Source organism: Vicia villosa, linkage group LG1 (genome assembly GCF_029867415.1).
Source record: "Vicia villosa cultivar HV-30 ecotype Madison, WI linkage group LG1, Vvil1.0, whole genome shotgun sequence".
NCBI lineage: Eukaryota > Viridiplantae > Streptophyta > Magnoliopsida > Fabales > Fabaceae > Vicia > Vicia villosa.
In genome coordinates this window covers 248073852-248094536 of record NC_081180.1, presented here as the reverse complement: position 1 = coordinate 248094536, position 20685 = coordinate 248073852, and the positions used below count along the sequence as shown (strand labels likewise).

Here is a 20685-nt window from a genome sequence, read left to right as displayed (position 1 = left end):
ATTATGATAAAAGATAACCTGACGGCTAAGCCCCAAAAGTGTTTAAATACTAGAAAGAAATCCTAGTGTGACAATTATTCAAAACAAAAAATTAGGGAAAATATTAAAATGTTGTTTTCAGACTTGAAACGAACTTGGATGGCTTAAAAAGCTCATATGTCACAGCAAGTAAATTGGACGCCAAACTTGCATAAATACGGCCAACCTTTTACGATGCACGACTTCTTCTTCGATACGTGTAGTTAGTCCTCCTACATTACTCATCTAAGCTCTAGAGAGTCACCTGTTATCAGGTTTCCGCTATCGAGTCATCCATCATTTATTTTCACACTCCAAATTTTCATTCTTGTGCATGAGGGAAGTCTCACATCAGACAATATATGTGCTTATAAATGGGGACAATTTTCACCTTATAAGTCTTTTTTTTTTGTTGAGTTGGGCTCAACCATATTTCTCAACATGGTATCAGAGTCTAACATATAATTTTTCTATAATGAAAATCCTATTTAAATACAATTGATATGCTTAAATACAATCTCACCCTTCAATACTGAAATACACCTCTCTTGAGTTAAGATTACTTGCATCTTCAATTTTCACAATCCAAAATCACTGTCTTCGTAAAACTTATCGATATGTCATTTAGAACTTATGGTGATCACTTGTAAAAAAAATCATTTTGCTCCCGCCTCCCACGTTGAGCGCCACTTATAACATCCCAAATTTAGAATTATGATGCTTTTGTGTTTATTTATGAACATTAGCAATTTATTATCTTTATTCTTGAAATATTTGTGACTTGTTATGGTGATTGGATTATTGGTGGAAATATAAGTTCTTAAGTTAGAATTATTTAGAATAATTAAATAATAGTTTTATGCGATCTAATGATGAAATATTAAGGAAAATAAAATAATTAGATGTGTAGAGATTTAAAGGACAATGAGGTGATTGCATGAGAATAAGCGAGAGCGTATGAGGAAAAGCATAATAAGGGTATAGTGATACTAGATACAAGGGAGAAAATAGAGAAAAGTGAGATCATTATATTTTGTACGTGAAATTGAGAAAAAGAGAAGAGTGTTAGGGCAAGAGAGACTTAAGGAGAACAATTCAGGGACTAATTTGGACTCTCTTTTTTTTGTGAGAGACTAAAATAGATCTTCATTAGCAGTTCAGTCACGGTTCAAAAATAAATTAAAAAAATCGGTTTAAAAAATAGTAATAAAGGGACTAACATGACTCAATTAAATTTGTAAGGAATTTAATAGGAACTTTTTTTCCTCAATGACTAATCACCTCCGCCGCAGTTTCTACGAAAGACTAAAATAGACATTAAGTCTAATAAATTAATAAAAGTTTCAAGAAATTTGTCCTAAAAGAATTGAAACAATGGGAATTCAAAAAATTTGTTTATTGAATTTTCATATTGTATATTTATTAACACTTTAGACTCCATGTGAAAAAATCTTGTACTTGTATGACCTATTATGTTTATAACAATAGTAGTCTATTGAACTAACTACATACTATGAAGTCCCATATGAAAAAGTTATTTTAGAATATAATTATTTAGAAAATATAATAGCAAGAAAATAAAATACCTTCTTATATAAAAGTTTGTAAAACTTAACTAAATGGAGGACAAACCTTTCATATATTTTTATCTGCATGAATCATATTAATATTAACCACAACACAAATATAAGTTGAAATAGTTCTCATATATATTTTCTAACACTAATTGCAACTAGGACAATAATGGCCGTCCAAACTGAGAAACATGACAACAAGAATCCAAACATTTTTCATGTTCATACAGCTTTACACGACATATCCAAGGTTGTATTACATCAAACTATATAGTAAATCACATCATGCATCATATCTCTAGATATCATCAAAAGAATATCAACATGTAGATACCCTTGTTATTGTCTTCAACTAGAATCACTAATTAGGTAGTACTGTACTACATTCAACATAGAAATGTATCTAATAATCCATTTCCATGCCATAGCTACAACACTTCTTTCAACCTCAACTTCACAATGGGGTTACCCCTTTTTGTTCTTCAACTCATCACTTTTTCAGTTCTTGCTATAGCACAAGAAGAACCTAAAGGGACCCCCAAAGATAATAGTGAAGTCCAAAATAAACACTCAAATTCCAATCTTTTATTATTGATTCTCAACGTGGTTCTTCTTTTCGCGATTATATTGCTATTGATTCTTTACTACAACACTTCGAAGAAACTCAATAGAATAATGAAAGGACACATTAGCAACATGTCTTATGAACAAGAGAAAGATGTTGAGACAAGTATTGAGAAGAGGGTTGAGATAGGAGAAGGAACAACAATGATGACAGTGGAAGAGAGAAAGGAGTTGATGTTTTTTAGTGATGAGACAAAGTTTCAAATGGGGGAACTTCTTAGAGCTTCTGCTGAGGCATTAGGACATGGGATTATGGGGAATAGTTATAAGGCTATGTTGAGTAATGGACCTAACATTGTTGTTAAGAGGTTAAGGGACTTGAAACCTTTCACTAAGGAGGAGTTTGCTAAGATGGTGAAAATGATTTCTGATCTTAGGCATCCTAATTTGTTGCCTTTGCTTGCTTACTACCATTCAAGAGATGAGAAGCTTATGCTCTATAGATATGCACAGAATGGAAATCTTTTCTCCAAACTTCATGGTAATTTACATTAACTTGGTCCTTTTTGAATTTTTTATTTTGATTTTTTACTTTAATCGTCCATAAAAATGCATGAAACATACTCCTTCCGATCGTTAATCGTCCATAAAGTCCACTTTAGATTATATGTGATGCTTCTCCACCCTACAAAGCGCCCGAAAGAAATGCTTTCTTTGATCAAAATTAAAAAAAAATGTGCATGTTAAAATTTTACATAATCTTATAATAGTAACCAAATTTTGCATTACTTTATTTCAGATGGAAGAGACGGAAACAGGGTTCCTTTCAATTGGAACTCAAGATTATCAGTGGCAAGAGAAGTGGCTAGAGCACTAGAGTACCTTCACCTCAACAACAAGATCCATAACATAGTCCCTCATGGAAATTTGAAGTCATCAAATGTACTATTTGATGAAAACAATTCAATTCTTGTATCTGACTTTAGCCTTTCCTCCTTGATAGCACAACCAATTGCAGCTCAACATATGGTTGTTTACAAATCACCTGAATATGGTTATGCAAGAAAAGTTACAATACAATCAGATGTTTGGAGCTATGGATCACTCTTAATAGAAATCCTAACTGGGAAAGTTTCTCTCTGCTCAGCTCCACAAGGGACTAATGGTGTGGATCTTTGTAGTTGGGTTCATAGAGCTGTGAGAGAAGAATGGACTGCTGAGATATTCGACAAGGAAATATCTTGTCAAAAGAGTGCTCTTCCTGGGATGTTAAGGTTGTTGCAGATAGCAATGAGATGCATCGAGAGGTTTCCAGAGAAACGGCCTGAGATGAATGAGGTGGTTAGAGAAGTGGAGAAAATACAACAGATACACTTGATGTCTGAAGACGACGATGATGTTTCTTGTGATAGGTCTCTAACCGATGATTCCTTTTCAACTAGTAACTCGGGGTTTTTTATCGGAGATGAAAGATAGATCGATAGATAGATTATCATAGATTGGATTTCTAAACCTAAATCATATGTTCCTTTTGTTTTTGGTATCAAGGTAGTATAGTGCTCCAAATGAATAAAGTTACATACACTTCTATGCATGTTTGTTTCTGTCTCTAAATGAAGACTTAAACACATTACAATACATCATATATTGCCCCCTTATGATTAGCACAAATGTAAAACGTGCATCGGTATCACATTACAAATTACAAATGTACATCCGTGTCGTGGCGTGAAATGCAAAAATGGATCGCAAATTAAAAACGGGATCTAAGTATATCTGAAATAATTATACATCATCTTATACGATGGCGTGAAAACTATAAACTACAACAACATGATGCGCTAAACCTGGTTTTACATTCACTAGGTGTTACCCCCTAAAAGCTTTTTCTCTGCATCGGTAGAAAAATCTTCCTGAAAGACCTGATTCTCAGCCTTTACTGGATTGATAGCTGATTCATGTATCTGTCAATTAAACCAGAAAATGAGGCTAGGACCAAACAATAGCGTTATACTTTACTGCAACGTGTCAAAATTCATGAAAGCATACCACGGCACTAGATTTGAAAGGTGCGATATCATTTTGATACATCGTTGATTGATTGGTGGGCCTGTGAAACAATAAGTGTGCTATAGACCTATCAATAGGATTTGTGTTGGTTTCAATATCCATGAACCCTGTACACCTGAATGAAGCAATGTGTTATCAAAAAGAAGACTAATTCATAAACACTGTTGTAAAATAATATTCTTAAAAACACTGCATATTGCAGATAAGCAGAACTCGCAGCTAGCGATACTCGAAATAATGTTACACGGTTACTCAAACTCTGATATCTCTTCATAATAGCTACCAGTTATCGAGACAGATAATTCTGATGTAATAAAAGTGAGCAGTACCTGCTTGCATCCTGAGCCATTGTGTCTTTGAATGCTTCAGTACCATCTCCAATGATATCATTTGCATTTGAATTATCATGTCTTTGCTCAGAGCTCTTAGCTAAGCGGTATAAACTGTCCCTTATGCACAGTTTGGTTTTAATATCCAACTGCAATCAAACAAAGAGGTTATTTTCAACAATAAGTGACATATATAGGTAATAACCATAGGCTTGTTCAGTTTACAAAAACATTTTCAATTTTCATTTTAAATTACCAAAAACTTTATCTTGTTTTCATTGTGTTGTCTGTTTTCAAAGTTCTGTAAAAGAAACACGTGAAAAAAAGTTTCATTGAAACAAAATAAAAACATGTGGCAGTTTTGAAATTAAAAATGAACAATAAAAGCTTTTGCAAACTTGAACATCATAAAAAATTCAAATACCTGATCCAACGCCTGTTGCAGGTGGTAAAAGCTATTTGCTTCAAACGAGTTTTGGTCAAGAGCAGAACTTTCCTGTACAGTTGATGAGTCTATTTCTGATGAAAATCCTAGACTAACCCCTCGAACTTTACTTTGACCTTCATTTTCATTTTCAAACTGATGAGCTACCAACTGAGAAGAACCTGGACTGTAAAATAGCATTTCATTTGCCCTTCTTTCATTTTTGAAACTCCTACTTAAGAGGTGTTCATCATGGCTATGATACTTTTCTCTGTTCTCATTTGTTTTCAAGGCAGAAGCCTCCGAAGGATGACCATGATAACTCTCCCTGTTTGAAGCATAAGACGATTGTATAAAAGGAGGGTGGTGTCCATCATGCTCAGCTCCTGATCCATATAAAGACGAAGAGAGGGAAGTGTGATTTGGAGCATGACTAAAGCCTGGGTGCGTTAAAGGAATTTGAGTCGGCATGCAGCCTAAAGAATCATAATCTGTGATCTGGTCGTGCTTCTGATTACTATCAAGAGATGTAACTCCACTAGAAGAGGCGCCAAACTGCTGATTTACATCTCCATATTGCTCAGGAGGAGTATAAGGATGAACAGAATTGCCAATTTTTCGCTTTCCTGCTGATGACTTCGGAAGCTTTTTCTGCAACCATAATACAAAGAAGCTATTGGTGATATACAAATTAAAAAAGAATTTATTAATTCAGTTTACAGTTTCACACTAATAAAATACACCAAGCATCAGAAACTAACCCACCCTTGCTATCAAACTTGCATTGTAAACACGACAAACCCAACAAATTACCCTCAAAATGAAAGAATTTATTTGAGTCCTGCACAATGGTCAAGCACAATTTCCCATTAAGTGAAAAATAGTGAAACATGAAAAAACATTATTCACAACAAATGGTGTGATTACTAGATTTCCCAAAATGAACGCTCATTATTAGTTACAACTATAATCAGAATAAAAAGAACTAGGCCATGAATATACCATAAAAACATCTTAGGAAAACTATATATTAAAATATTTTAGTTTCCGTAGAATTTTATTATTTCAATTCCTTAAATTAAAAAAACAAGGGTGGAGGTTTAATTAGTTTTTCGAAATTATAAACATTGTGGATAAATCTATGATCATATTCAGAGACAGACTGAATCCCATTTTAGAATATATGACCTATGAGGTCGAGGCGAATGTCAAAATAATTTTGTCATGTGCCTTTGAGAGGATCGTCATATGGAAATTTGTATGAGCCCTGTGTGTTCCGATAAAAAACCCAGGTCGAAATGATAGCTTCATAATTTGAAATTCAAGAATTCAGAACCCAGGTTAAAAAGAAGGCAACCAACAAACCTTTTCTTCGGGCACCAAGGCATCTTTATGACCGGATTTTGTGTCTGATCCACTGAACATTGATAATGAAGCAGCGACACTGTTGACATCAACATCCATTTGAGATCTTATCTTCTTATCATCAGGGGATGACTTTTTGTTCGAACCACCGATCGGAAGAACATCAACATGTTCCTTGGAGGAATCCATATTGTATTCTGATATGTTTTTTAATGAACTCATGTCTGCACAATGAAGCTTTAAGTCAGACATTAATGCATCATCGGAACCTTCAGCGCTATGTGAAGAAGAAAACCAACAGAACTCCTCTTCATTATTGAGACTCTCCATTCCAAAAGTCAAATCACAATTTCTGCAATTTAAAAGTGATATATAAATATTTATATGATGATTGCAACAAATCAATTAATTTTTCAGACAAGGGGAAAGATGAGGAAAGTTCAGTCAAATTGGAGGGTTTCTTACAACATCCTGTCAACATCTTCTAAGTTTCCTATATCCAGCCACCCATCATTATCAAGAAAGCTGAGTTCATTATCAGCTTGAGATGTCTGGCTTTTTGGATGTTGGCACGCACTATCATCTTCCACCACACACTTGTTTTCTGAGATGGTATCCTCTGCACAAAGCTCACTGCCACCAGAATCTATATTGCTGCTCTTGAAAAAATGGTCAGACATGCCTGTATCATCTGAAGTTAGCCTTTTTTCTTCTCTGTACGAGTCACCATCACATGAAGAAAATACACCTTCAGGTGTGTCAGACCATGAATCCTTTTCTGGCATTCTTTCATTCTGGGTCATATTTTGCAAGTATAATTCCTCTTTACCCAGAGTACCATAGCTACTAACACAATCGCTACTCCTTATACCACATAATTCTTGAAGTGATTTCTTACAGCCATCACCCTCTATTACAAACTGATTATTGTGTGGGCTACCAGAATGGGGGACTATGAGATCATCATTCTCAATCTCATCAAATCCATCCCACACGTTATCTTGAAACTGTAACACAAAGATAGATATTTAGCAAATTCCTTATAGTAACCTGGCATGACATGATGTGACAAATCCATACAAACAGAAAATCTAACCCAAAAAAGAGATAGTAAATAGCAAACATCCAACTGGTATGTTCAACAAAAAGATAATCAGTACAGCAATCCACAATAAGTTTCAAATTTACCATTTAATAAGAATTGTATTCTGTACAATTCACATAAAAAGTAGCATCAGCTACCCCCGCCACCAATCCACGATAAGTTTCTAAAGGGCAATATTTCTGGTGTCTTATTTAATAGCTACCACGCCCCTTCTGCATCCGTAGCACTTTTGAACTTAGATTGCACAATAGCCTGCTTTTAAGGTTATGCTACAGACTAGAAGATAATCAGTACAGCAATGTAAACGTCAAATAAAGTCCAGAATAGATAGTGATATCATCAATAAAATTACAGAATGGTTCGCATGATGAATAACAGATACACATTATTCAATTATCTCCAAGATCTACCACCGAGCATTAGCAATAGATCAGCATATTTGTCACAATTCCTCCAGGTCAACAAACTGCTCAAGGTTGACTTCATTGTTATAGAATGATGTACATAGAAATGCTCACTAGGGAACAAAGCCAAAGATGTCACACCATAGGGATGCCAATGAATGAAAAATCATTTTAATGAATATGTTACCGGAACAAAAAGAAACAAACTCTGATGCTGAAAAATCTTTAACCTATATGATACTCAATGACAGGTTATCTAAAATAAGATGAGGAACCTTTGGGTTGGTGCAGAAAAAAAACACTTATCTGGGTAAAAATATGAGTGTGCTTACACTGAACTATTATTTTAAATGAGAAGTGACGCCTATGAAAAATGCATGTTTTAATTTGAATGAAGATTGACAAGTGTATGAGAGCAGGGTCCAAAGGTGACTCGAGAAAAATGCCATCATATTTGCGATTTTATATGGAAACAAATTAGGGCCGGCTGTATGTTCTGCGTTAAGATCGGAATTTGAAGTGGAGATAGTAAATACAAGTCATGGTGCTATGTAAGTATATTGTGGCAAGGACGCAAAGTAATATCGTATTTCATAGTCCATACCTCAAACATGGAAATGTTCGACATTCCTCACAGATCTTCTATCCCCCTCTAATGATACACTCAAGGCTTGTCCCAATGTCATGTTCATTTAGCAAACCTGTCATCAAAGATGCTTTTCAATTACGAAAATAAGTTGTTTTCACAAGTCTCCCAAACAGTGCTAGAAAAGTCAAAACAAACAGACTCTAAGTTCAAGCAACTTCAACTTACAAAACTAAAACTAAAAACTATTCAAAAAAACAAAAATTGAAGATCCAGGATAATGAAAATTCACTTCCACCGTATCTTATCATTCAAACACTTCACCAACCAGATTTCTATGTTCTAATCAAATCAAAAATCCATGACACCATAAATCAAACTTCCAAAAAGTAAAAAATAGAATAAAAATCACAGCAATTAAAATCAAACCATGACTCCATAACTATTAACTTAATCAATAATAACAATAAAACCAAATCTCAAATATATAAATAGTGATTTAGAATCTACTTAGCTTAATTAACTTCAATATAACTATATAATCATAAAACTAATCTTAAAAAGAAGAGTACGAAGAATCCAAGTTGAAGACTGTGTTCTTCTCGAGTCAAACTTTTCTTCATATTCATAAACTAAGAACAAAAAAGTGAATATACCAAAACGCGAAATCAGCGAGAAGTGATTATTGAGAGCTTTTTTTCACTTCAAGCGTTGCTTGTTTGGGTTGGGAATTGCGATTCCTTTTCTTTCCAGACCCTTCTTTCCTATCCCACTTCAACTTGCACGAAGAAATTTTTGTTTTTTTTATTTTTTTTAAATTGATTTTTTAATTTAGGTATAAAAGATATCACGGAAAAACCGACACGTGGCATGAAATTGGTTGGAAATATAGTTCGTGGTTAGGAGGTGGGTGTTTAAGATCCGATCCGTTACTGTGTTTTTATTGGTCCACGTGGATTTTGAATTACACGTGTTTGGTGGGTTTTCGTTGTACCCTAGTCACGTGCGTTCGTGTAATTGTATTTTATGATTTTATAATTGCCACTTGTGTTGCCTTTATTTTCGAATCTCCTACTTTTTTTCTCGTCCTTGGAAAATGGTTTTCATGTGAGCATTACTAGTAATTTTTAAATTATTAAAATGGTATCATGAAATATAATAATTTTTTGTCTTTTTTTATGAAAATTTCTTTATTAGCCACCTCACTAAGGGGTCACCCCAAGCGAAAATCCGAAAATACTCCTGCTTCGGAAATGAATTTCCGAAGCGCTTTTTTTTTTAAAAAAATTTCCATAATTCGGAAGTGCATCTCCGAAAACACCTCATGGGGGGTGTCTTCGGAGATGAACTTCCGAAAACACCTCATGGGGGTGAATTCGGATGTTCATTTCCGAATTATGCAGAAACTGTGTTTTTTTTTTATGTTTTTTCTTAAACAGTCTCGCATTTTAGTTAAACGCAAACGGCAAATAAAATAAGCGACATATAAACAGAAAATACTAATATGATAAATAAAATCCAAAAACACTGTGCGAAAGATACAATCCGAAATCAAAACAAAACACGTCAAACAAAACAAAAACACGTTATTCTGCCCGACGAGCGTTACAAAATACACATCAAATAAAACAAAAACACATTATTCTGCCCGACGAGCGAACTCCTCCGAATGAAGATACTGATATCAATCCTCATCCCACTCAGTCTCAGAACCATCAGCATCAACCACGACTCTCACGCCAGATAGTTGAGCTTGAGCATCCGGGCCCCGGGCCCCCTGGGAACGAGAAGTAGAGCCGGTCGAAACCTTCTTCTTCTCCTTCACCTCCTTCACTCCGCGAGAGCACGAAGTAGAGCCGGTCGAAACCTTCTTCTTCTCCTTCACCTCCTTTTTTCCCTTAGCGCCACCCATTCCTGCGTAAAAATGAAGAAAGAAAGGTCCATGAGATCTCCTTTTATAAAAGAAGAAAGGGGACAAAAACGCTTGGGAAACGGACAAGTCATTAAAGAAGAAAGGAGGTGAAGCAGAACGCATGCACACAAACTTCAAAGAAACAGGCACAATAAACAAAGGCGTTAAAAATAAAGTACTTGCAAATTAAAACGGACACTCCCTACCCTGTGTAGCTGACGCAGTCTGGGTCTCCCTACCCTGTCTGATGCGTGCTGGTTGGTTGCCTGACATGTTCCTGTAAACAATTGAAATCGATTAATATGCGAGACAAAATAAAAAACTAAAAAATTTGAACTTCTGATACAATTCGGAAGTTCATTTCCGAAAACTGGGATGGAGGTGTTTTCGGAAATGAACTTCCGAAACATCCCTGCGATGGGGTTTTCTGAAACTTCCATGGCAGACCCCAAAATCAAACATAAAACCAATTCAAAAAGCTTCTAAACAACCTAAATACTACTAACAACCAGTCCATATATCATTTATGCAATTGAAACCCTAAATAACATGCATTTGAATAATGAATCTAACAAATTTAAAACTTACAAATTGAGTGATTTGTGGGCTTTTGAATGTTGTATAGCAATGTGATTGGAGCCTTGATGCAACCTTGGAAGTGTGTTTGCACAAATTTTCGCCTTTGCTTGTTTTTTATTTGAGTTAGGGTAAATGAATGGGGAGGGGGAGTGTTTTAATAAATCTGCAGAACGCGCAGTATTTCGGAAGTGAACTTCTGAATGCTGTTTTCGGAAATGAACTTCCGAAATAAGACAATTTTTTCAAAAAAAAAAAGCGTTTTCGGAGATGCATCTCCGAAAACACCTTTTTCTTGCATTTCGGAAATGCATTTCCGAAGTCAGGGGTAGTATGGGGTTTTCACCAGAGGTGGACTAGAAGGTAGGGAGGTTGGCAAAGAAATTCTCTTTTTTATAATTTTATTTGTTTGGTTTTAATCTTTCTAAATATGCTATTTTTGTTTTGTTTTTTTTAGGTTTTTGTAAAAGTAGTCCTTAAAATATATTTACTGTTAGATTTTATTAGTTTTTCAAAATTTAAAATTACATCCATATTACTACCTAAATAACTTATTTATAAGAAATAAAAAAATCATAGACCAAAAACAAAAATATCATAATATATTTATAAGGATCAAAAAATAAACAAATAAAATCACATAGACTAAAATTAAAAAATAATATATTTGTAAGAATCAATTACATATTTAAATTTAATTATTTCATTTCATCAATTACTCTCTAAAATAAATAAATAAATAAAATATTAATATAAAGAATAATAAATATAGCATTCAACTGTAAAAACGAGACATTTCCGACTAGATTAATCTAGACAGTTGCACAAAGAGGAGATCCGATTTCAATAAATAGATAGTACAATACGCAAATGGGAGATTGCGAAAGGTAAAGAGGTATTATACGCTTTAAATGATTAAACAAAAAGCTTTAATGCAATAAATAAAAGGCCTAATTGAACTTTTTGCCTCTATTTTTTGGGTACATTGTGCACAGAATATCAAAACAGGTAATATGAGAAATTGTTTTTACAATAACAGCGAATTACACACTACACATTCTCTGCGTGAGAAAATCACAAGGAACAGGGATAATAAAATCCAACAACATGAGATCATACAAAACAACAAAATAGTACATACATAATTCAAATGAAAGCAAAATTGTCTGCTTATTGTCTCTCTCTTTTCAAAACTTTGCTGAGCAGATAGATGGATAAGCAATTCTAAACAGATTTCGATCATCGGTATGGTTATTGGCATCCCAACTTACAGTTAAACAACCATACAATGCATATAAGTGGCAGACTCCAGAATGATAAATGCTAAGGGCCAATGTACATCATTTCTTCAAAAGCTTCTGGGAGAAAATCTTCTTCGAATACGGGCTATTTCGACAAATTGTTTTGTAGGACTCAATTGTTTCAACCAGAGAATTATGCACATGGCCCTAGTGTAGAAGTAAACATAAAAACATATCAGAAACTAAAAGGAAACAAAAATACCAAGCAAATAAGATTGAAATTTAGCTTCTCTAAAGTCAAATCTAAATAAGAGAAACCATAAGGTTCATTGATCAAGCCCCAAAATGCTATATGAAGCAGAAAATGAAGTGTGTAAACAAACCTCAGAACACCGAAGAGCCTTCTGAATAACATAATTTGCTTGTGGATCTTGAAGCAATTGGTCAAAGTGAGGATCAGAAAGCAGTTCATGAATGATTTTTGCCCGATGCTCGTCATCGAATACTTCAAGACATTTTTCAACCACATGACTACTGTACCTCTGCATTGACATGTGCGCGTAACTACCTTCAAATTGCTGAGTCAAAGTTGTGGCAGCAGATGGAATATTTAAGTCCAAGGTGCATTGAACAACATAATTTCTGCATATGAAAACAAGAATTAAGAGATCAAAGTGTTGGAAAATGAAAAGGGAAAAAGACTTCATCCAATAGTTTGAAAGTATGACATGAATTCGAAATATGAGGAAAATAATTTGATGTGATCAACGAGATATCGCTACCATTTGACAATTATTGTAACAATTCACTTCAGAAAATAGAGTAAGATATCTCTACCATTTGACAATTATTGTAACAAATTAGAGACATATCAGTAGTTGATTTTTTGGGTCAATGAATGAAATATTCAATACTCCTACTTTTTTCTCTAAACTGAGAGCTTACTTTAGAGACCCCTTAAAGTTGGGATTCTTTGTTCTGGAAAAAATTGATAGCAGACAAAAAGTGGACAATCTTAAAAGCAAAAATCATGTATCTAATTTATATTTTTAAGAAATGTGCTTTTGATAGTTACCCGTATTTATCTTGAGCTAACAAAAGAGCATTAGCAAATATTTCTGCAGCAAGTACTTCTCTATGTTCCCCGCTTGAATAACGAATGCATTTTTGTAGAACACAACATCCGTGTTGATGAGTAGCAATGTCGACGCAATACTTGACAGCAGCGACGTAGATGAACTGCTCAGTACAAAATAACAGAGAAATGTAACTTTTCTACGACAAAATAAAATACCAATCATTGCACAAATATATTCTTCGTGATTCCACTAACTCCAATCCTAAGTTGTAAAGAAACTACGTTTGAGACAAACATATATGCCTAAATGATTTGAAAAAACAAGTCATACCTTGTTATCTTCATTGCTAAGGCATTCCAAACAATGCTGAACTACATGATTTCCGTGAAGGTCTTTTATAAGAGTCAGGGATCCTGGTTCAAGAGCCGACACGACTAATGAAATTTGTTGCTCGGTTTTAAGAGTCTCAATCAGCTTCTGAACAACACGGGTGCTGAGAGAAAGGGGAGAAAAATGAGGTCAAATTCCACGTTAGATAATCAATAAATATTTCAGTATTTGACGCTTGTAAAGTAAATAAATAGTAAAGTAAAAAAAGTTAATATTTCAACACACTCATGAGTCATGATTAGCTATGCAATTAATGTAATATTCATGATCGATGTATTCATCAATAGTTGATATTAATCACTTTACATAGTCTAAAGTGAGTTGCTATCTTAGTCACTTTAGAGGAGCCAAGTTAATTATTTCAATACTGGTAAGAATTGCATGATTACCCGTGAGCATTTAACGAGATTTCGACAAGCTTCCCCGGCTCCTGAATCACCATTATTATGATCTTCATCCTTTGCTCTTCACTACAGACATCTAATAACTTCTGTATAAGATAATTTCCAAAAGGACTCGTCATAAGTTCGACCATATGACCAATGATCTCGTCAAATATGATTTGAACATCTTTCATTCTCCCCTCTTCAAACATTCTTTGCAGGTACCTGCAGCCATTTTGATCCTGGGTCATTAAATAAATGCTCCCTCGAGCTTCCGACAGGGAATTATAATTAGGTGGCAAAGCAAATGGAGCTTCCGATAGAGAATTATAATTAGGAGGCAAAGCGAATGGAGCTTCCGACCGGGAATTATAATTATGTGGCAAAGTGAATGGAGCTGCCGATAGAGAATTATAATTAGGTGGCAAAGTGAATGGAGCTTCCGACCGGGATTTATAGTTAGGTGGCAAAGCAAATGGAGCTTCCGACGTGGAATTATAATTAGGTGGCAAAGTAAATGGAGCTTCCGACCGGGAATTATGATTAAGTGGCAAAGTGAATGGAGAACCAATCCTAGAACTCCTAGGAGTTTCCCAAGTTCGCATAACCGGCTGCTGAATGTCTACTTCTGACTTAAATAGATGCTTAGAAAAGCCAGATTCACGTGCGGCATTCTGACACCATCGATCCGAACTCCCAGCAGCACCAACATAACTTAATCTGTCATCACCCTGTAAGATAAAGCTCCCCTCCCTTCTAACAGCATCTATATCTATATTTCCTTGTGAGATTCTTGTGGCATTTGAAGGTGGTACAACTCTAGCACTAGACCTAAAATTAGTACCAAGGGAATAAAAAGGCAATCTGGACGTTTCAGGTTCTGGCAAGAAATTCATTCCATAGTTTTGTGGATGAGGTGGAGCATGAACAACTGAATTTCTTCTAGTAAAGTGTGGTGCACCAGTCTCATGTCTGAGAGTTCCTCTATAATGCTGGCTTCTGTGGTAAGAGGAACCCGTTGAACTTGAAGCACCAAAATCATTCAATTGAGAGTACATAGTGTCACGCTCGCATTGCCCTGAATTAGACTGTGATGATCCAAATGAATTAGCTACTCCATGTCCTGAATAAAACTGTGATGATCCAAATGAATTAGCCACTCCATAATCTCGCCCGGAATAAGACTGTGATGATCCAAATGAATTAGCTACTCCATTCCCCGAATAAGACTGTGATGATCCTAATGAACTAGCTACTCCATAATCTCGCCCGGAATAAGACTGAGATGATCCAAATGAATTAGCTACTCCATAATCTCGCCCGGAATAAGATTGTGACGATCCAAATGAATTAGCTCCTCCGTCGTCTCGAGCAAATGCTGAATTCATTTCAGCTCGACGACGACTGACAGAGTTATTCAAGAAAGGGGACTGAAACCTCACAGAATCATCAGAATCCACTGAGTTACCAAAGCCATTCAATCGAGAGTATACAGTACCACGCTCGCGTCGCTCTGAACAATACTGTGATGATCCAAATGAATTATTCCCTCCATAATCTCGTCTTAATCCAGAACGCAATTCAGCTATACGATGACCGATAGCGTTATTCAAGCGAGGGGATTGAAACCTCACAGAATCAGAATCCATAAAACCATTCCTAGAACTATTATAACCTACACTAGGGTTATCATCTTGTTGATTACTAGTGTACATTCTACTGAAATTGCTACATAAATCAACAAACCTATCAGTATCGTTTCTGAAATCAGGAATCCTGGTTCCGGCTCCAGTTCCGATTGATTTAGGATGATCCTCCATTAACGGTGGTGTTGGTGTTCCATAATCAGAAAAAAAGCTAGAAGAAGAACCGTTTTCAGATTGCATTGAAAAACCACTGACAGTTACAGGTGATTTCAATGCCTCTTCATACTTTTCTTGATTCTGTTTCATTACAAATGATGATACAAGATCGTGATCGTAATCGTAACCATTACGATCACGATTACGATCACGATCAAGATTAACAAAATCATCAGCATCATCTGTATCAGATGATGATGATGTTACCCGAGGGATCTCATTGAGCAACAATTCAAGCTCTCTTCCATCGTCCTTCACGTTGTTGTTCTCTATCATCGTTTTTCAACAATGGTTTCTTTCTTTCTTTCTTCTATCACTCACACTGAAACAACTGAAAAGTGAAAAATCAAAAAATAAATAAAAAAAGAAACTCTGATCCTATGGTTAGGGTTTGAGAGAGAAAATTGGAATTGCATTTAATCTATGATCGAAAATTGGATTTTGATTTTTTAAAGAGTTGGTGAAGCATGCAAAGGTGGAAGATTTATACTGGAAAATCGGAGGTGTATGGTACACACCATAACGGATTGAGTAGAGAATAAAAACTAACTAACACTACGCTGCGTGTGTACTAAGTCTTCCCCGCAACAAACTCGAACTTTTTTATTTTTTAAATATTAATTTTATCCACGTCATTATTGTTTTGTTTTAATTAATATAATAATTTGGTTTTAATTAGTCAATATTAAACAAAATTAATAAGGTGTGCACGAGTGACGGTTATTTACTTGAGCACTTTACGGTATCACGTGAGAGATTGTTATATATATATTTGTATACGTGTAATTGTAATTTTATTTTTTATTAAAGTAATTGTAATTGTTAAATGTATTTTTAATTCTTTGTCAAATTAAAGAAATTTTAAGTTCAGTACTCTCTTATGAAAAAGATTATTCACTTTTCTTTATTTCTATTTTAGGAAAATTATTTTCTGGATTACTTTACCAAATAGAAGAAAGAAAATTATACCCAATAAAAAATTAATTATTTTTCAGGATTAGAAAATATTTATTTTCTATAATATTTTTTAAAATATGAATTAAAACTAGTTACATTTAAACTTTGGATAATTTTAATAAAAATTAATGAAATTAAACTTTAGTGCTTGTAATGTTATAAGTATTAAAAATAGAGTTAAAAGGTAGCACTGACCGTGTAAAATAATTTTACAGTGTTATCCAATAGAAAGTTATCAATTAGCCATGTCATTAAATTATTTTTTAAATAAAATAATGGTTTAATTGAATACATGGTGGTAATTGGTTGACAGTTTAAAAATATTTTACACTGTCAGTGCATCACCCATTTTTTCTTAAAAATATACTATTTACTTTTTAATATTATAAGAGAAACAATAATAAATATGTCTTGAGATTGTTTTATTCTTTCTTTTAAAATTCCTTCAATATTTTTCATATTAATTATTTATCTATTAATAAATTCTTAATTATATTACATTTTTAATAACATATAATAAATATTGAGAAAAGAGAGTATACATTGACAGTGTAAAATATTTTTCCTGTCAATCACTCAGGAACATGTATCCAACCAAATCACACCTTTAATTTTAAAAAACTAATATGATATGACAAATTGTTATAATTCTATGAATGATGGTGTAAAACAAATTTACGCTAATGGTGCATTACCTTTAATCTCATAAATATTATAAGTGATTAATTACTATGCAAGTTGATACTAAGTGCATACCAATTAAATTTATATTATAATAAAAATATAAATTAATTGTCTCTCTAAAAGGTTGTACCAAAAAAGTTATTTCTTTTAAAATATAATATTACAAAATAATATAAAATTTTAATGGTTAATAACTCTCTTCTTTTGAAAAAAATAATAACTTTCTTAACTATGATGATTTGATGAAATACGGAATTGAGTATTAAGACAGAGGTATTTTATAAGGAGTTTATGTTGTGTTGATATCTACAAGATAGAAAGAAGTACTCTCCAAGTTGTATGGTTTTTTTGAGGTAACTTCCATCCAAACATTAATTTTTAATAAACAAATAGTAATCTATCATGTCTATAATGTTCTCATTTTAAAGATTGTATTTTTTTTCTCTCTCATGTAATCAATTTTTTTAATAGTTTCGATATGAAGATTTTTTTTAAATATCATAAATATATTATAAATTATAAATATATTAAAAGAAAAAGTTTAGATCCTAAGCGGCTAATAAGAATTGGATTTTAAAAAAGAAAAATATTTTTTCAACTATACGCATATGACATCTTTGAAAATTTAAATTGTCCTTCAAGTATTCGGAGATGAATTGTCTTTTAAGTGTCCGAAGATTCATCTTTAAACGAACCCAAAATCACGCTAGCTTTCACGTTTTCTAAAATTAACTCTAATTTTTAAAAAATATGGTTTGGAAATGCATCTCTTTATACTGTTTGGGCATATCCGGAGATACGGCTCTGAAATACCCCTGCATTAAATCATGGGGTTTTGTTATGTAGGCAACTGACAAAAATAACAACTCATTGATACTTCTGGAGAAGCATCTCCAGAAATGTCTAGCGGAAAGTTGATAAAACACCATCTTTCATGAACTTCTTTTCATGCTAAAAAGGAAACTTCTTTGCAAAACACTAGAAATTTTTTTTCTCTTTCTCAATCAACTTTTCAACACCAAAATATTATTCTTGTATTTCATCACTTCAAAGAGAGCAAAACAAGATGAAATTACCAGTGAAGATCATTCATTTCATCCATCATTTCTTGCATTAATCTAAGTTTGAAGATGAAAAATGAACGTCGAGTCCGGAGATGCATCTCGGGACAAAGTTTGGTGTGGTACGGATGTGCATCTCCGGAGTGTCCTGATAGTATGAATTTTAACATTGTTTTTCTATTATTGGTGGTAATATATATGGTGCACCCGAATATGTTTCCCAAAGCTATTGTGATAGTGGATATTAAATCGGCCGAAGTGAAGAATGATGTTTTAAATTGGACAAACTGAAAGATGATGGTCAACAGGATGAAGCAAATGATGATGGTAAATTGGGTGCTCGATCGGTTGTTGTAGAGGTAGATGTTCGTGCATAATTTAGAAATAAAGAAGAGTTTTTTGTTCATAAACATATGATATAATATGTTCGCATGGAAGCCGAAATTTTGGGGTTTGGTGTTGTAATTGGAAGGTCTGACAAAGGTTCGGATAGAAGACAGGCATTTGAAACAATGGTATGCGAAAGAAGTGGCACGTACCAATCAAAGATTAAGAAGTTGAAACGAAATGACACGGGATTGAGGAAATATGAGTGTCCGTTTAAATTGTGCGGATACCGTATGCCGGATGCGACATGGAAATTTAATGTGATTTCCGGTATACATAATCATGGATTGGATGACAAGCTAGTCACACATCCCATTGTATGTTGAAATTATGACACTTACAAAACAGATGTCAAGACAGATGTCCTAACAACACACAATATCAAGACAGATGTAATAACATCTGCTGAGTGACAACATAATTATCAAAACTGAAAAACTAAATGCAGAATGAAAAATAACACTGTGAATTGTTAACCCAATTCAGTGCAACAACACCTAATATGGGGACTACCTAGCAGGAAGGAAATCCACTATTAGCAGTACTAGTTCAAAGCCTAAACAGTCACAGTTTACAACTTATCTCCTAATCACTATCCAGTGCAACTTTTACCTAGAAATTAACATTTAGATATGAGAAATCGAAATTCCACTTCCAATCACCGCAGTGATAAAAACAATCACACACCTCGTGACTAGAGGAACCAAATAGAAAGATTACACTTTCAAATAAACAATACTTAGTCAAGGACCTTAACTAAGAACAACACTTGATCTTGCTTAAAAGCTTTGATCAAAAACAATACTCAACTATTTTGCTTAAAAGCTTCAAGAGTGAGAACACACGTCCACCTCAATGTATCAAAAGATGCATGAGTGACACAAAGAATAGAACACACGAAATACTTAAACTCTCATCAAAACCTAAACCCTTATTGCACCCACGGTTTCCCTTATGTGAATACTTGCAAAACTAGGTTTAGCAAGTCTCTATTTATACACTCTTGCAGAATGGGCTTGGACTTCTGAATAGAATCCAACCTTCTCCTTTCTAAATAGCTGCAGGATCTTCACACAAAATAGGAACAAATCAAATTAAATCTTAGCTTTCTAAAAAAAGTTCCAAAGATTATTTTTCTAAAAACCAAAACAAATATGCAGTTATCCTAAACATTCCTTGATTGACTGCGCTTGTAATGAGTATCTGAATATTCAAGATTCTCACATTATTCAATCAAATTTTCAAGGGTTAAAAATCCAGTTTGAACCGTCAAGATGTTCTAGTGTAGGATATCACAACATCTGTCAAAACACATAACAGTTGAACCTATTATGACATTTGATCAAGATGTTTCAACATCTTGCTCAACATTAATTAAGAACCACGTTTTAGCAAAATTATACAAATCACAAAAACCATGGAACTAACATATGTCACTGATAACACGATTTTATATCGTATATTTAGTTTAAAATCCATAAGTATTATTAGCATTTTCTTTTAATTATATTGTTTTATTATGATATTATGCGGGTATTTGCGATGTTTCAGGTTTTGAGTTCATATTGAGACTATTAGTGAAAAGAAGAAGAAATGGAGCAAAAATCATCATTATTTATTCTTAAAAGATGAAAGAGAGGTGTTGAAGTGAATAAAGGGGTGCAAAGAAGACCCAATCATGCAAAGAAGACTCAATTATGCAAAGATGCAAGCC

General features: G+C 33.9%; 3 protein-coding genes across 5 annotated transcripts; 1 reads left to right on the top strand and 2 right to left on the bottom strand.

Moving 5' to 3' along the window:
* The first annotated feature begins 1917 nt into the window (after positions 1–1917).
* On the top strand, positions 1918–3649 carry LOC131645105 (probable inactive receptor kinase At2g26730). The gene is made up of 2 exons (XM_058915765.1): positions 1918–2697; positions 2956–3649. The coding sequence occupies exons 1-2, from the start codon at positions 2052–2054 to the stop codon at positions 3630–3632; spliced, it is 1323 nt and encodes a 440-aa protein (XP_058771748.1). The 5' UTR covers positions 1918–2051; the 3' UTR covers positions 3633–3649.
* A 121-nt stretch (positions 3650–3770) lies between these two features.
* On the bottom strand, positions 3771–9254 carry LOC131645103 (protein LNK1-like). Of its 3 annotated transcripts, none has more exons than XM_058915763.1 (9): positions 9096–9254; positions 8458–8554; positions 7533–7725; positions 6810–7351; positions 6345–6696; positions 4980–5630; positions 4556–4704; positions 4206–4341; positions 3771–4120 (listed from the first exon to the last, which is right to left on the bottom strand). In XM_058915763.1, exons 3-9 carry the CDS (start codon positions 7533–7535, stop codon positions 4019–4021), a joined length of 1935 nt encoding a protein of 644 aa, XP_058771746.1. In that variant the 5' UTR covers positions 7536–7725; positions 8458–8554; positions 9096–9254; the 3' UTR covers positions 3771–4018. The 3 variants fall into 3 exon arrangements, with proteins under 3 accessions (XP_058771746.1, XP_058771747.1, XP_058771745.1); XM_058915764.1 differs by having other exon boundaries at positions 7533–7718; XM_058915762.1 differs by having other exon boundaries at positions 7533–8554.
* A 2580-nt stretch (positions 9255–11834) lies between these two features.
* Positions 11835–16397, bottom strand: LOC131645102 (putative pumilio homolog 7, chloroplastic). Its single transcript, XM_058915761.1, has 5 exons — positions 14027–16397; positions 13578–13740; positions 13244–13407; positions 12552–12810; positions 11835–12375 (listed from the first exon to the last, which is right to left on the bottom strand). Exons 1-5 carry the CDS (start codon positions 16156–16158, stop codon positions 12268–12270), a joined length of 2826 nt encoding a protein of 941 aa, XP_058771744.1. The 5' UTR covers positions 16159–16397; the 3' UTR covers positions 11835–12267.
* Between the last annotated feature and the right edge of the window lie 4288 nt (positions 16398–20685).

What these genes read in the sequence shown, in the direction of transcription:
- LOC131645102 (XM_058915761.1), bottom strand. Translation starts at nt 16,158, where the DNA reads ATGATAGAGAACAACAACGTGAAGGACGATGGAAGAGAGCTTGAATTG. An exon ending in TTAGCAATGAAGATAACAAG is followed by an intron (nt 13,408 to 13,577) that starts GTATGACTTGTT and finishes TGTACTGAGCAG; the next exon opens with TTCATCTACGTCGCTGCTGT. An exon ending in AGGCTCTTCGGTGTTCTGAG is followed by an intron (nt 12,376 to 12,551) that starts GTTTGTTTACAC and finishes CTTCTACACTAG; the next exon opens with GGCCATGTGCATAATTCTCT.
- LOC131645105 (XM_058915765.1), top strand. Translation starts at nt 2,052, where the DNA reads ATGGGGTTACCCCTTTTTGTTCTTCAACTCATCACTTTTTCAGTTCTT. An exon ending in TCTTTTCTCCAAACTTCATG is followed by an intron (nt 2,698 to 2,955) that starts GTAATTTACATT and finishes ACTTTATTTCAG; the next exon opens with ATGGAAGAGACGGAAACAGG.
- LOC131645103 (XM_058915762.1), bottom strand. An exon ending in TGCAACAGGCGTTGGATCAG is followed by an intron (nt 4,705 to 4,979) that starts GTATTTGAATTT and finishes GTTTGATTGCAG; the next exon opens with TTGGATATTAAAACCAAACT. An exon ending in CTTTCAAATCTAGTGCCGTG is followed by an intron (nt 4,121 to 4,205) that starts GTATGCTTTCAT and finishes TTTAATTGACAG; the next exon opens with ATACATGAATCAGCTATCAA.